This window comes from Lithobates pipiens, unplaced genomic scaffold (assembly GCF_037356315.1).
Source record: "Lithobates pipiens isolate NorthernLeopardFrog02 unplaced genomic scaffold, aLitPip1_a1.2 Scaffold_27, whole genome shotgun sequence".
Classification (NCBI taxonomy): Eukaryota; Metazoa; Chordata; class Amphibia; order Anura; family Ranidae; genus Lithobates; species Lithobates pipiens.
This window is the reverse complement of record NW_027507788.1, coordinates 79069366-79083221: the sequence shown is the minus strand read 5'-3', so window position 1 is coordinate 79083221 and position 13856 is coordinate 79069366. Positions and strand designations below refer to the sequence as shown.

Sequence of the window (13856 nt, the reverse complement as noted above, 5' to 3'; positions counted from 1 at the left end):
TTGGACTCACACCAGGAAACATAAGCTTTCCAGGCTCTATAAAATATAGCTCTAGAAGCTGGCTTCCTAGCATTAATCAAAGTAGAGATAACTGACCTGGAAAGCCCACGTTTATTCAGAATGTGGGTCTCAATAGCCAAGCCGTTACATTTAGCGTTCGTAAAGTAAGATGGAATATTGGCCCCTGAGATAGCAGGTCTGGCCTTAGCGGAAAGAGCCCTAGACCCTCCACTGCCATCCTTACGATCTCTGCGTACCATGACCTTTAGGGCCATGCTGGTGCTACCAGTATTAACAATTTTCTTTCCAGCTTGATCCTGCAAAGAACTTGAGGTAGCAACTGAATCGGGGAAAAGTGCATAGATCAGTAAAAACTGATCCCACGGGGATGCCAACGCATCTGTTCCGTATGCGAGTGGGTCCCCTGTCCTGGATGCAAAGTTGACCAGCTTAGTGTTGAATCTGGACGCTAGAAGGTCTACGTACAGAGTCCCCCATCTTTGGCAAACAGCCTGAAACACCTTGGGCTGAAGAGACCATTCTCCTGGGAATAACTGCTGGCGACTTAGATAGTCCACCTGCCAATTCTCTACTCCCGGAATGTAAACTGCCCATAGGCATGGGACATTCTCTTCTGTCCAAGTTAGAATCTGGTTCACCTCTCTCTGAGCTGAGAGACTCTTGGTGACCCCTTGTGATTGATATATGCCACAGCCGTGGCATTGTTGGACTGGATCCTGGCAGGACAATTTTTTAACCTGGAGGTCCAGGTTTCTAGAGGCAGATACACTGCCGGAATCTCTAGGATGTCAATGGGCAAGGCTCCTACTCCCCAGCCTGAAAAGGCTGGCATCTGTCGTTACTAACTTCCAGATAATTGATCTGAAGGACTTTCCCTTCAACAAGTTCCAAGATAGTAACCAACTGAGCCTTTGGGACACTCATGGGGACAGCCACATTGGCAAGTCCAAAGCTTGAATTGTTTTGTTCCAAGAAGACAGAATACTGCTTTCAGTTTCAAGTGGAATTGAGCATAGGGAACTGCTTCGAATGAAGCTACCATCTTCCCTAACAACCTCATGAAAAGGCGAATTGAAGGATTTCTCTTCGACTTGATCATCCTCACCAGTTCCTGTATGGAGCTGATCCTTGCGAGAGGCAAGAACACTCCTTTTCTGGGCTGTGTCTATAATCAGGCCCAGATACTCCAGCCTTCTTAGTGGCTTTAAGGAGGATTTCTTTAGGTTGAGAATCCAACCCAAACCTTCCAGGTAACTGCTTGTGATGACTACACCTTGCTTCAAGCAAGCCACTGACTGGTCTATTAACAATAGATCGTCTAAGTAAGCCAAGACAGTTATACCCTGTGCCCTTAACCTGACTAGAGGTGGGGCTAATACCTTAGTGAATACCAGAGGTGCTGTAGCAAGCCCGAAGGGCAAGGCTATTAACTGAAAATGCTTCTGTTCTACTTTGAATCACAGAAACCTCTAGTGAGGAGGAAATATATGGACAAGCAGCTATGCCGATGGACGCCAGAAGTTTTTCTCCTTGCAGGATGGAAACGACTGACTTGATTGACTCCATGCAAATGGAGAGGATTTTCAGAAACCGATTTAGATTACGTAGATCTAGACTTAGTCTGATATCCCCATTTGGCTTTGGCACCATAATTAGGTTTGAGTAAAACCTCAAACCTTGCCATTGTTTGGGAATCTGTCTGATCACCCCTTGAGCCAATAATTGGTTTAATGCTTGCAACAGGGATTGCCTTTTCCTGGATCCTTGGGAACGTTTGATCTCAGAAAACGAGATGGTGGAAACTCTCAAAGCTCTAGCTTGTATCCTAGAGACACTGTGGAGAGAGTCCATTTGTCCTGAATCTCCCTTTGCCAGATTTCTGAGTACATAAGCAGTCTTCCCCTTGGTGAGGGGAGATGCCTCTTCATAGGGAGGTCTTGTATTCTGCTTTGCAGACTTGTAGCCCCAGGTTTTCCTTTATGCCTGGTCTGATGGCAGAGGCCAAACAGTTTAAATGAAAGACGCTTATATTTTCTTTTGACTGGCAAAAGAGTACCATTTCCGCTGGAAATTGTTTGAATGTATTTATCCAAACTATCGTCAAATAATCGTTCTCCCTTAACCACTTCCCGACCAGCGCACGACGATGTACGTCGACAGAATGGCACGGGCAGGCATGTTGGCGTACATGTACGTCCAATATTCGTTGCCGCCGTGCCATCGGGAGCGCGCCGCCGGCGGCGCGCTCCCGCGCTGGTCGGGACCCCCGTGAGTCCGGTGGCGGGACCCGCGGACTCGATCGCCGCGGGCATCCCCGCGATCGTCTCACGGAGCGGCCGAATGGAGGAAATGCTGTATAAACAACATTTTTCCATTCTGCCTAGCAACTAGTGACGCTGATCTCTGCTCCATGTGATTGGAGCAGAGATCAGTGTACACTAAATGAAAGCCCAACCCCCCCACAGTTAGTAACACACCCCTAGGAACACTTAACCCCTACACTGCCACCCACTGGTTAACCCTTTCACTGCCAGTGTCATTTACACAGGAATCACTGCATTTATATAGCAGTGATTACTGTATAAATGACAATGGTCCCAAAAATGTGTCAAAAATGTCCGATGGGTCCCCCACAATGTCGCAGTCACAATAAAAATCGCAGATCGCCGCCATTACTAGTAAAAAAATAAATAAAAAATTATTAATAAAAATGCTATAAAACTATCCCTATTTTGTAAACGCTATAACTTTTGCGCAAACCAATCAATAATCGCTTATTGCGATTTTTTTTACCAAAAATATGTAGAAGAATACGTATCGCCTAAACTGAGGGAAAAAAATGTTTTTTTATATATTTTTGGGGGATATTTATTATTACAAAAAGTAAAAAATAATGCGTTTTTTTCAAAATTATCGCTCTATTTTTGTTTATAGCGCAAAAAATAAAAACCGCAGGGGTGATCAAATACCACCAAAAGAAAGCTCTATTTGTGGGAAAAAAAGGACGTTAATTTTGTTTGGGAGCCACGTCGCACGACCGCGCAATTGTCAGTTAAAGCGACGCAGTGCCGAATCGCAAAAAGTGGTCTGGTCTTTGACCAGCAAATTGGTCCGGTCTGAAAGTGGTTAAAGGGGAAACTAATTAGAAGGTTCTTACAAGGTGTCTCAGCTGACCAACCCTTTAACCAAAGGGTCCTTCGCATATGTACAAGTACAAACGCAAGGCGCGATGCCTGGTGAATAGAATCCTTCATAGCGTCTACAGCAAAGCATAATGCTTTAGGTAGCTCGGCCAGTTCCTGTGGTTGTTGTGCAGGGAGCTCATCTGAGAGCATCTGTGAACTGGTCCTTTAAGGACTGACAGATGCCTATAGCTGCAATTGCAGGCTGAGCAACAGTACCTACTAAGAAAAAAAGGATTTCAACAGACCTTCCAACTTCTTATTTGTTGGATCTTTAAGCATAAGCGCATTGTCCACTGGGTAAAAAAAAAAAATATATATATATATATATCTTTTTTTTTTTCCACATTGGAAATCGCAGCGTCAACTGCTGGAACTTTCCATCTTTTAGTGAATCTTTCTTCCATAGGATAGAGCTTTGCGAGTCTCTTTGGAAGGGAAAAAATGCTTATCCGGATGATCCCATTAGGTATAAATAAGCTTTTTTAGTAATGCGTGGACGGGAAATGCATGCAAAGGCTGTAAAGGCTTCAAAGAACCCAAGGAAAAGACCGGCCCTTCAGCTAACTCTGTTAGGAGTAGCATGCAAGTAGAGCGAACCATCTTTGCAAGCCTCTGTACTTCAGATTGTGAAGTAGGGATCCTTGGGAACTTCAAGTATTGTTTCCTCCGCAGAGAAATAATCGCATGTCTTTCCTCCCGATCATCTGAGGGCAATACCCCATCCTGTCCCCATAATTCTCTTGGACCCTCCACTGACTGTAAAGAGTCTAAGGTGGGGGAGGGGGATCTAGGACGCTTCCTATACACTGGATGGAAGATGCGATTAAAGCGGCTAATCTTCCTTCTAAGCCTTGCAAGGCAGAGGAAAATGCATCTTCAGTCACCTCTACAGGGGCTGAAGTGTGTGAAGCAGTTGCACCATGGCTAGCTTCCAATGACTCACCCTGACTTGCCATGTCTGATCTCTCCGAAGAGGAAGACCGTATGGAGGCATTCTTGGGATTCCCAGCGCCTGGGGGTGACACCTTAGGTACCTTTATGGTAGATCTGGAAGACATAGTGCAAAGCACAAGCAGAGGTACACAAAAAACAACAGTTCTTTTGCTACCAAGTAACAATCTGTCTGGAAATGCCTGTTTACACCCTTACGTGCCCAGCGCTCTGGTGTCTCTTAGTGTGACAGACTGCCTCTCTTCAGTTAAAAAGTCTTTGTGAAATGAGAGTGTCTGTGATATAAAGCCTCAGGTGGAACCCGATTGGCATCCTCAGCGCTTCCCCTCAGCTATGCGGTGAGTGCTGTGTGTGTGTGGACGTTACATCCATACACAGCGCCATGTGACCTTGCGGACATGCCCTTCTGCATTCTCAGGCCCTGCTAGGGACCCGGATAGCCAACACAAAGTAAGGTAAACGTACTATACACCTCTACAAGGGGGGAGGGGAAGGGGAAGGGGAGTTCTGTCAGCAGATTTATAGTTTTTTTTAAACCACAGGGCGTTTCCCAATGTTACTAGGTGGAAGTGCTGGGTTGTAATTAAACCATGCAGCTGCGTCAACCAATCAGCCACCGTCCATATAGAAGTTTATAAACATCTCTGTATTAGCAACTGCTGTATTTTTTACCAATCCCACAAGATCTATAGTAATAACCCCCGCTGCCGCTGGGACCACACATGTTCTGAGACAGAGCTGCACTAAGACACATCATAGGTAGTGTAAGTTACTCCTTATAGAGGAGACATTTATAAGGCATATAAGGTATATTGAAGGAAAAAGCAAAGCTTCTTCCCTTACCTTGTCCTCACTGCAGGATACTGCTGATTTAACAGACAGATCCAACTTTCACCCATCACAGCGGGCTGCGTTTAAACACGCTCAAAGACTGGAGCCCTTTAAAAAGGGGTTCTGCTCCTTTGGGCCTTGTATAGCACCCCTCAGGACAACTTTAGGAAATGTAGCAAGACCAAAAAGCGTCCCGTTTCCTAGGGTCCAACTCTCAAAGAGAAGCATTACAGGCAAAACCTCGTTCTTGCATCGAGGTCCAGGTACCATCCTATAGCCTCAGTGGCGAGGATGGATCCGATTGTGGAGGTTTCTTTAAAACCAGCATGAATCCCTCCTGGAGCTCCGCAGAGCACATCTTCACTCGTGACCAACACCTTAGACACTGGCGAAAAAACTGAGTGCTCCTGGAAGGAGGAGGGGTTATATAGGGGAGTCAACTTCCTGTATTGGTTATACCAGTGTCAACACCTGAAGGTAGGCCTATAACCCACCAAGTAATTACTTCAGACTCTGTCGTATGATGTACGATAAAGAAAAGGGGGTTTTACTTCCAGGCGCAGGGCCACTTAGAAGCTAAGGGCCCAAGCTTCACCCATCATGGTGGGTTCCTCTCACTTGGGACCTTCAAGGACCGGGTACCCTTTCATGTTTAGGGTACACTGCCTTGGACCTGTACAGCACCCTGCAGGAAATGCCTTAGCGATGTAGTGTCCAGCGCCCAGAGGCCACGTTACAGGCAAAACCTTGCAGGATCTTGAGTTTTCTTTGCGGGGCTCCGGTACCATTTATCTAAGCATAAAAGCATACAGTGAACTTGGTGTCGAGTTATTTACTTTATGGTCAACACTGAGGACAAGGTGCACTCTTTACATCTAGAGGAAAAGAGATTTAATCTCCAAATACAGAAAGGTTTCTTCACAGTAAGAGCTGTAAAAATGTGCAATAGACTCCCTCCAGCAGTGGTTCTGGCCAGCTCAGTAGATTGCTATAAGGCCTGGATTCTTTCGTAAATGTACATAATATAACTGGGTACTAAGATTTTTAGGTAAAGTTGATCCAGGGAAAATCTGATTGCCTCTATGGGATCAGGATCAATCCTATATCTGTGGATATAGGATTGGGTATATGGGATTGTATGATATTTTTTATTTTATTTATTGGTTTATTTATATATTTTTTCATGGTTGAACTTGTGTCTTTTTTCAACCTGACTATTTAACTATGTAAAAGCCGGTGTCAAATGGATCCAATTGGTCAATCCCTTGATTTGTTTGTGGGACTAGAGACCTAGAGCTCAAACTGTGGCAGCCACCTTGCCGACACTGGTAAAAAAAAAATAAAGTACTTCCTGTATGGGAGGGGTTATATTGGGGGATCACTTCCTGTCTGAAGACCTTTGGTCTACCAGTGTCCATTCAGCTATTGATGGACTATAACCCAGCAGGTAATGAATATTAGCCTGACTCTGTGTCCCATGATATATGAAAAAAAAAAGACCTTTACACCTGTTAAAAGCTTTGATAAATTTGTTGATTGGCTCACCAAAAAGAAGTCCTCCTTTAAAAGGGTATGTGTGTATCATGACTCATTCTAGGGCATCAACACAGGCAAAACAAAGCAGAGGGCAACTGCTGTAAGTGTTCTGCCAAAGTCTGGTCCTGAAATACAGGATCCTGTTGTTCATTGCCCTAGTCTAGTTAGCTGGGCCTGCCAGAATAAAGAGCTATTCAGTTGTAGTTACATTGTTAATCAGGTTGAAAAAAAGACAAGTCCATCCAGTTCAACCATAAAAATAAAAAAATAATATCAAACAATCCCATATACCCACAGTTGATCCAGAGGAAGGCGAAAAACTCCAGCAAAGCATGACCCAATTTGCTGCAGCCAGGGGATAAATTCTTTCCTGACGCCCGAGAGCCAATCGGATTTTCCCTGGATCAACTTTTATCTATAAATGCAAGCACCCAGTTATATTGTGTGCATTTAAGAAAGAATCCCGGCCTTTCTTAAAGCAATCTACTGAGCTGGCCAGAACAACCTCTGGAGGGAGTCTCTATTCCACATCTCTTACTGTGAAGAAACCTTTCCGTATTTGGAGATTAAATCTCTTTTCCTCTAGGCATAAAGTATTGACCGTAAAGTGAATAACTCAAAACACCAAGTTCACTATATGGACCCCTTATATATTTGTACATGTTGATCATATCCCCCCTTAAATGCCTCTTCTCAAGAGAGAATAAATTCAGTTCCTCTAATCTTTCCTCATAGATGATCTCCTCCATGCCTCTTATCAGTTTGGTTGGCCTTCTCTGCACTTTCTCGTTTCCTGATATCACCTGTGAGAACTGGTGCCCAAAACTGATCTGCATATTCCAGATGAGGTCTTACTAATGATTTGTACAGGGGCAAAGTTATATCTCTCAAGTCCATACCTCTCAATGCAAGAAAGGACTTTTCCTTTGGAAACCGCAGGTTGGCATTGCATATTATTGAGCTTATGATCTACCAAAACTCCCAGATCCTTCTCCACTACGGATTCCCCTAGCTGTACTGCCCCTGGTATGTATGATGCATGCATATTCTTAGCCGTCATGTGCATAACTTTACATTTATCAACATTAAACCTCATCTGCCACAGTCGCCCAACTCACTTAAAAGCAGGTCACATTTTCTGTCAGCAGTATCTTTAAAAGCCAAGATCAGCTATGGGAACAGTCCACCTTTTTATGAACTCTTTCCACTAGTTAGTGTTGGGCAATGATCCTTGGAGGTGTAAAAAAATGTTAAGACTGAGCCAATCTTCACAAGCTGTCCATTCTATTTTGTTAATTTGACTTAGTTGGTCTCTTAGTACCCAAAAGGGCAAGGCAAGATGGAGGAAAATTAAATGCAACAATGCAGAGGCTTTTGCACACAGCAGAATTTAGCATTTCTGTATCGGCAAGTATATTGCATGAAGCTGTGACATTTGCATTTCACTTTCTGACTCCGGTAAAGGAGATGGGTTTGGAGAAGGAACCTGGTGCTTTTAAGCTCTGGATAGCAATGACTCTATGAAAGCTGTGGGTTGAATGAGAAATTGTGATATAGAGAAAAGTCTGTCTCAGCAAGAGAGCCCGCTTGTTGCATATCTGGGACAGAGCTAGAATCGGATGCAAAGACCGGTGTTGAAGCAGGGACCTGTTACAGGGTAAGGGAAGCCTCATTTGAGTGTCCTGCAAGCATTCGGCAGAGCAAATGTTTGCCTGAGTTTTTGATGTCGTTCCCTTGTGCCTAGTTTCCACCTAAGGCTAAGCTCTGCACAGTGGAATTTTAGCACATAGTTTGAAAAGTTTAACACTGTAAGAGAATATGTTTCAAACACATTCCTAGTTTCCTCATAGTTTTAATATATAAAATACATACTATTTATGATACACAAAAACAGTGTGAAGTAATAGAAGTATCATAATTCATACTTCATCTTATCAGTCCATTTCGCAGTTACCTGTATAGGGTCCAGTCTTCACCCATCACGGTGGGCATAGCCCCAAAGCTGTCTTTAGACCTGTATGGAATCGTGCAGCTAACTACAAGCATTGCACCTAGTGCTGATGTTCGTGCCCAAGGAGGATCTAGTGTCTGAAGCAACATTACAGATGGTCCCCATGTTGTGGTGTTGGGGTACATCTTCCAAGGTTTTACAGCAGTTGCATCAAACCAAATGCACTGCTTCTATTGTTGTATTAGAAGATAGTGAAGTGTAGACTGAAGAGTCAATTGAAGAATCCAAAGTAAGATAATCTAGTTAAAGTGGATGTAAACCCTCACATATACCCAGTGAAGTGAACAGCCTCAGATGATACACAGGGATGAAACAAATCTCCCTACATACGTTTTACATGCATATCTGCTGTCGTCATCTTTATATATCCTTTGGAAAGTACTCTGTGTTACAGGTTTTTCTCTTCCTGGTTAACACTGCAGAGAAGCCTGGGCATACAGCCAGGAAAGCGGATTGGAGGAAAGGCACACACAGCCTCTCATACGCAAAGGAAGAAAGGAATGTACAGATGTCTGCTTTTCAAATTTCATGAATTGGGTTTACATCCACCTTAAGCAAAGAGTGATTTCCTGTAAGAGAGAAGAGGTCCATTACCTTAGCACGTTAGTAAAAACTCACACAGAGTGGGGTAGAGTTATAGGGGGGACACTCCGGCTTGTTTACAGAAGATTTACCAATGTCCAATCACCTGAAGGTATCAGCCTATAACCCAGGGTCTACGAGTATCAAGCCTGTGTCCTTTATTGTTCAATATATTAAGCTTCGGTTTTGGTTTTAATAAATCGATGGCATCACTTTACTTAGCAGAACGAGCCAGTAAAATTTTCAGTTTAGTCATGCACACTCTATACTCACCCTTTTACAGGTTCAATGACAGTAGCCCCAGTGTAATCTTCACCACCTTCAGATTTTACCACCGGCATCACCAGATCTTGCTTCATTGCCTTAAGAGTTAAGAAAAAAAAGAAATATGATGACTCAAATTAGTGCTAATTTCTACTAATTTGAAGCCCAAACATTTGCCCAAGTTTTCGATAGTTCAATCTTTAACCTGTGAGGTTAGAAATAATAAGCCATGTAATAGTGCTAAATCAGACTTGTCCCTCATACCTAGACACAACCATATAGAAAAAATTAAAATAAAAAAAAGGTAAAAGTAACCAGCACAAAAAACACTATCAAATGCAGCCAACAGATAACACAGCTCAATGTGTAGCCCAAAACTAAACCTAAACCACTTGCACTAATCCTGCTAGGCCAGCTGCACACAGACGTAATAATATACAGATTTTTTTATACTCAGGATCTTGTTGACCGAAAGATCCTGGGTAAAATGTTCTGTAAAGACCTTGCATAAACACATGTAAAGGTGCGTAAGTTTACAGAGCAAAATTCTTCTTCATTCCCAGTGTTACAATATACTCATTTATACTTTTGTTAACATGCACATAGATACGTAAATACGCGTATGTGTGTAAATTACTGAATGTAATATTTTTGTTTTACGGTTCTGTACACATCACTGTATTACTGATCTTTTCACAGCTGTGTGCATGGTATCAGACAACAATGCATCTATAATCAGGTCAGTACAAATCGTGGCTTTTTTTTACTCCCATGTGAAGCACATGATGGACAGTAACATCACTGGAACAGTGTGTCCAGCCATAAGCAGGTGGTGTCAAGTCAGTCTGAGAAGCCATCAATCCGATTAGGCTTTAAAGGTCCAGTTCACTTCTAGTTACATAGTAACTATTCACTTCTAGTCCGTTCACATTGCTGTCATCTATCTCCATAAAACACAAACTAAGGCTTACTAATGGGAAGGGCTATTCTGAGCTGGCCAAAGTGATTTTGTTTGTCAGTGTTCAAAAGGTGAACAATTTCCGGTGTCCCTTAAGCCAGCCATATATGGATCGAAATTCAACCAGTTCAGCAGGGACAGTATTTAAATTTTACAGGCCAAATTTAGATCCATGTAGGGGCAGGCTGCTTGTACAGACTTACTATTAACATTTGTAAAACCAGCCTGTCAGATTTTCCCCACTCAATCAGCACTGCAGGCAGTGCCATACCAAGGGGGGTGCGGGGGGGGGGGGGGGCTTTCCGCCCCGGGGTGACACACATTGGGGGGAGGTCTAACCGGTCTCTATATATCACCTAACCTACTAGTATTCTACCCTAACGTCACTTGATGTGCGGTGCATTGCCTGCCCCCCTGGGGGGTGCCAGATATAGGATCTGCCCCCAGGTGCCAAATGCTCTAGGTATGCCCCTGTCTGCAGGCTATAGCTGGCAACACTGATCAGTGTATTCTGACAGCAGGGAAAATTCCCCCATCCTCATCGGGTGTGTGGAGGGGTGAATTGAGAAATTCTTGCTTTCATTCAATTTACTAGTTGAACAAAAAAAAACTAAAAAAAAAGGGCTGCTCTAATGAAGAATGAAATTTCACTGTTGTAGGATTACAACTTCACAGAACTGCTGTTCGATTAAACATATATTTAATTTGCTGTCTACATGTCTATTTGCATTGATTTACGGAGTAATTCTGCAACTGTCAGGTGAGAATAGCTCCAATGAGGAATGCCGATTCATTATTACATACCTGTCTGAGTAGCTGTGAGACCACCTTTATTTGCTGCCCACGGGATAACAAGTAATTGAGAGGCACACCTGTAACACGAGCCATTTCCATGTAATTTATGACACACATGAGCTTCTCCATAAGGCGAAGTGGTAAATAGGCATCCTTCAGGCAGTACACAGCCAACCTTCTCCTTGTTTGTTCATTCCCATTCTACAAAAATTACAAGCAGAAAACATGTTAAATTTTATATCTATCTATCTATATTATATATATATATATATATATATATATATATATATATATATATATATATATATATATATATATATATATATATATATATATATATATATATATATATATATATATATATATATATATATATATACACACATATACATATACACACACACATATCCATACATGCATGCATGTACACACACATATATACATGCATATACACACACACACACACACACTTTCATACACATACAGTATCACAGAGTACGAGAGTACACCCCTCACATTTGTGTAAAGTAGTGAGTGTACAGCTTGTTGCATAGTTGCATAAAGACACCAGTCCATCAAGTTAAACCTGACTAAGTGTCTACAATTGTCCCTATCCCTGTACATTGCACACTCACATTGGTCCCTACACTCAAGGAGCCCACAATCCAAGGTCCCCATTTATAGGCGAGAGTGCTAACCACTACACCACTGTGCTGCCCTTACTCAGGCTACCCATTGTAGCAAAGTGTCATTTCTTCAGTGTTATATGAAAAGATATAATAAAATATTTATAAAAATGTGAGGGGTGTACTCAATTTTGTGAGATACTCTCTATATCTATATAGATATATTGAGGGTAGGGACCAATGTGAGTGTGCAATGTACAGGGATAGGGACAATTTTAGACACTCACTCAGGTTGAACTGGATGGACTGGTGTCTTTATTCAACCTTACTAACTATGCAACTCTATCTATCCATCCATCCATAATATATTGTGGGTGGCCCTGTCCTGGACTCCCGGCCAAGATCCTTTGTTTTAAAAATCAAGGTAATCGGTGCTTTTTAGCACCCATCGATCTACCACACGGACCATCATGGCATGTGTCCAGCGTCAAATTCTTTAAAAATAAATATAATAATAAAATATACACATACACAGATATACATACATAGTATCTCACAAAAGTGAGAACACCCTCACATTTTTGTAAATATTTTATTATATCTTTTCATGTGACAACACTGAAGAAATTACACTTTTCTACAATGTAAAGTAGTGAGTGTACAGCTTGTATAACCGTGTAAATTTGCTGTCCCCTCAAAAAAAAAACTCACACAGCCGTTAATATTTAAACCGCTGGCAACAAAAGTGATTACACTACTAAGTGAGAATGTCCAAATTGGGCCCAAAGTGTCAATATTTTGTGTGGCCACCATTATTTTCCAACACTGCCTTAACCCTCTTGGATATAGAGTTCACCAGAGCTTCATAGATTGCCACTGGAGTCCTCTTCCACACCTCCATGACAACATCACAGATCTGGTGGATGTTAGAGTACTTGTGCGCCTCCACCTTCCGTTTGAGGGTGCCCCACAGATGCAGTATAGGGTTTAGGTCTGAAGAAATTCTTGGCCAGTCCATCACCTTTAGCCTCAGCTTCTTTAGCAAGGCAGTGGTTGTCTTGGAGTTGTGCTTGGGGTCGTCAGGTTGGAAAAGTACCCTGCGAGGGGGGGGGGGGGCATGCTCTACTTCAGTATGTCACAGTACATGTTGGCATTCATGGTTCCCTCAATGAACTGAAGCTCCCCAGTGCCGGCAGCACTCATGCAGCCCCAGACCATGACACTCCCACCACCATGCTTGACTGTAGGCAAGACACACTCCTTTTTTTACTCCTCAACTCAAGCGTGTGTGCCGCCACACACGCTTGACACCATCGGAAACCAGATAAGCCCACAGGACATGGTTCCAGTAATCAGGTACTTGGTTTGTCTTCAGAAAACTATTTGTGGGCTTTCTTGTGCATCATCTCTAGAAGTGGCTTCATTCTTGAACAACAGCCATGCAGACTAATTTGATGCAGTGTTTGGCATATGGTCTGAGCACTGACAGGCTAACCCCCCCTCCCCTTCAACCTCTGCAGTAATACTGGCAGCACTCATAAGTCTATTGCCCAAAGACAATCTCTGGATATGACGCTGAGCACATGCACTCAACTTCTTAGGTCGACCATGGCAAGGCCTGTTATGAGTGGAATCTGTCCTGTTAAACCGCTGTATGGTCTTGGCCACCATGCTGCAGCTCAGTTGCAGGGTCTTGGTGAACCTTGGCACCCCAGATGTTTTGGAACTACATTTCCCATGATGCTCAACTAAATTGCAAACTGCATGAGCATCATGGGAAATTTAGTTCCAAAACATCTTGGGTGATAATGTTCACCATCACTGTCCTAGGCCATCTTTATGTAGAGCAACAATTCTTTTTTTTCAGATCTTTAGAGAGTTCTTTGCCATGAGGTGCCATGTTAAACTTCCAGTGACCAGTATGAGAGAGCGATAACACCAAATTTAAACACACTTTCTCCCCATTCACACTTGAGACCTTGCACCATTGAGTCACATGACACGGGGAGGGAAAATGGCTAATTGGGCTCAATTTGGACATTTTTACTTTTGTTGCCAGTGGTTTACGCATTAATAGCTGTGTGTTGAGTTATTTT

The 13856-nt window shown here is 42.8% G+C and overlaps 1 protein-coding gene across 1 annotated transcript in view; it reads right to left on the bottom strand.

Annotated features, from left to right (window-relative positions):
- POLD1 (DNA polymerase delta 1, catalytic subunit) overlaps positions 1 to 13856 on the bottom strand; it is a 360607-nt gene that overhangs the window by 265084 nt on the left and 81667 nt on the right. Inside the window, exons 13-14 of the mRNA XM_077457111.1 lie at positions 11144 to 11335; positions 9391 to 9479 (exon numbers count right to left, since the gene is read on the bottom strand). Coding sequence (XP_077313237.1) covers positions 9391 to 9479; positions 11144 to 11335 — 281 coding nt within the window. The remainder of the gene's footprint in view (positions 1 to 9390; positions 9480 to 11143; positions 11336 to 13856) is intronic.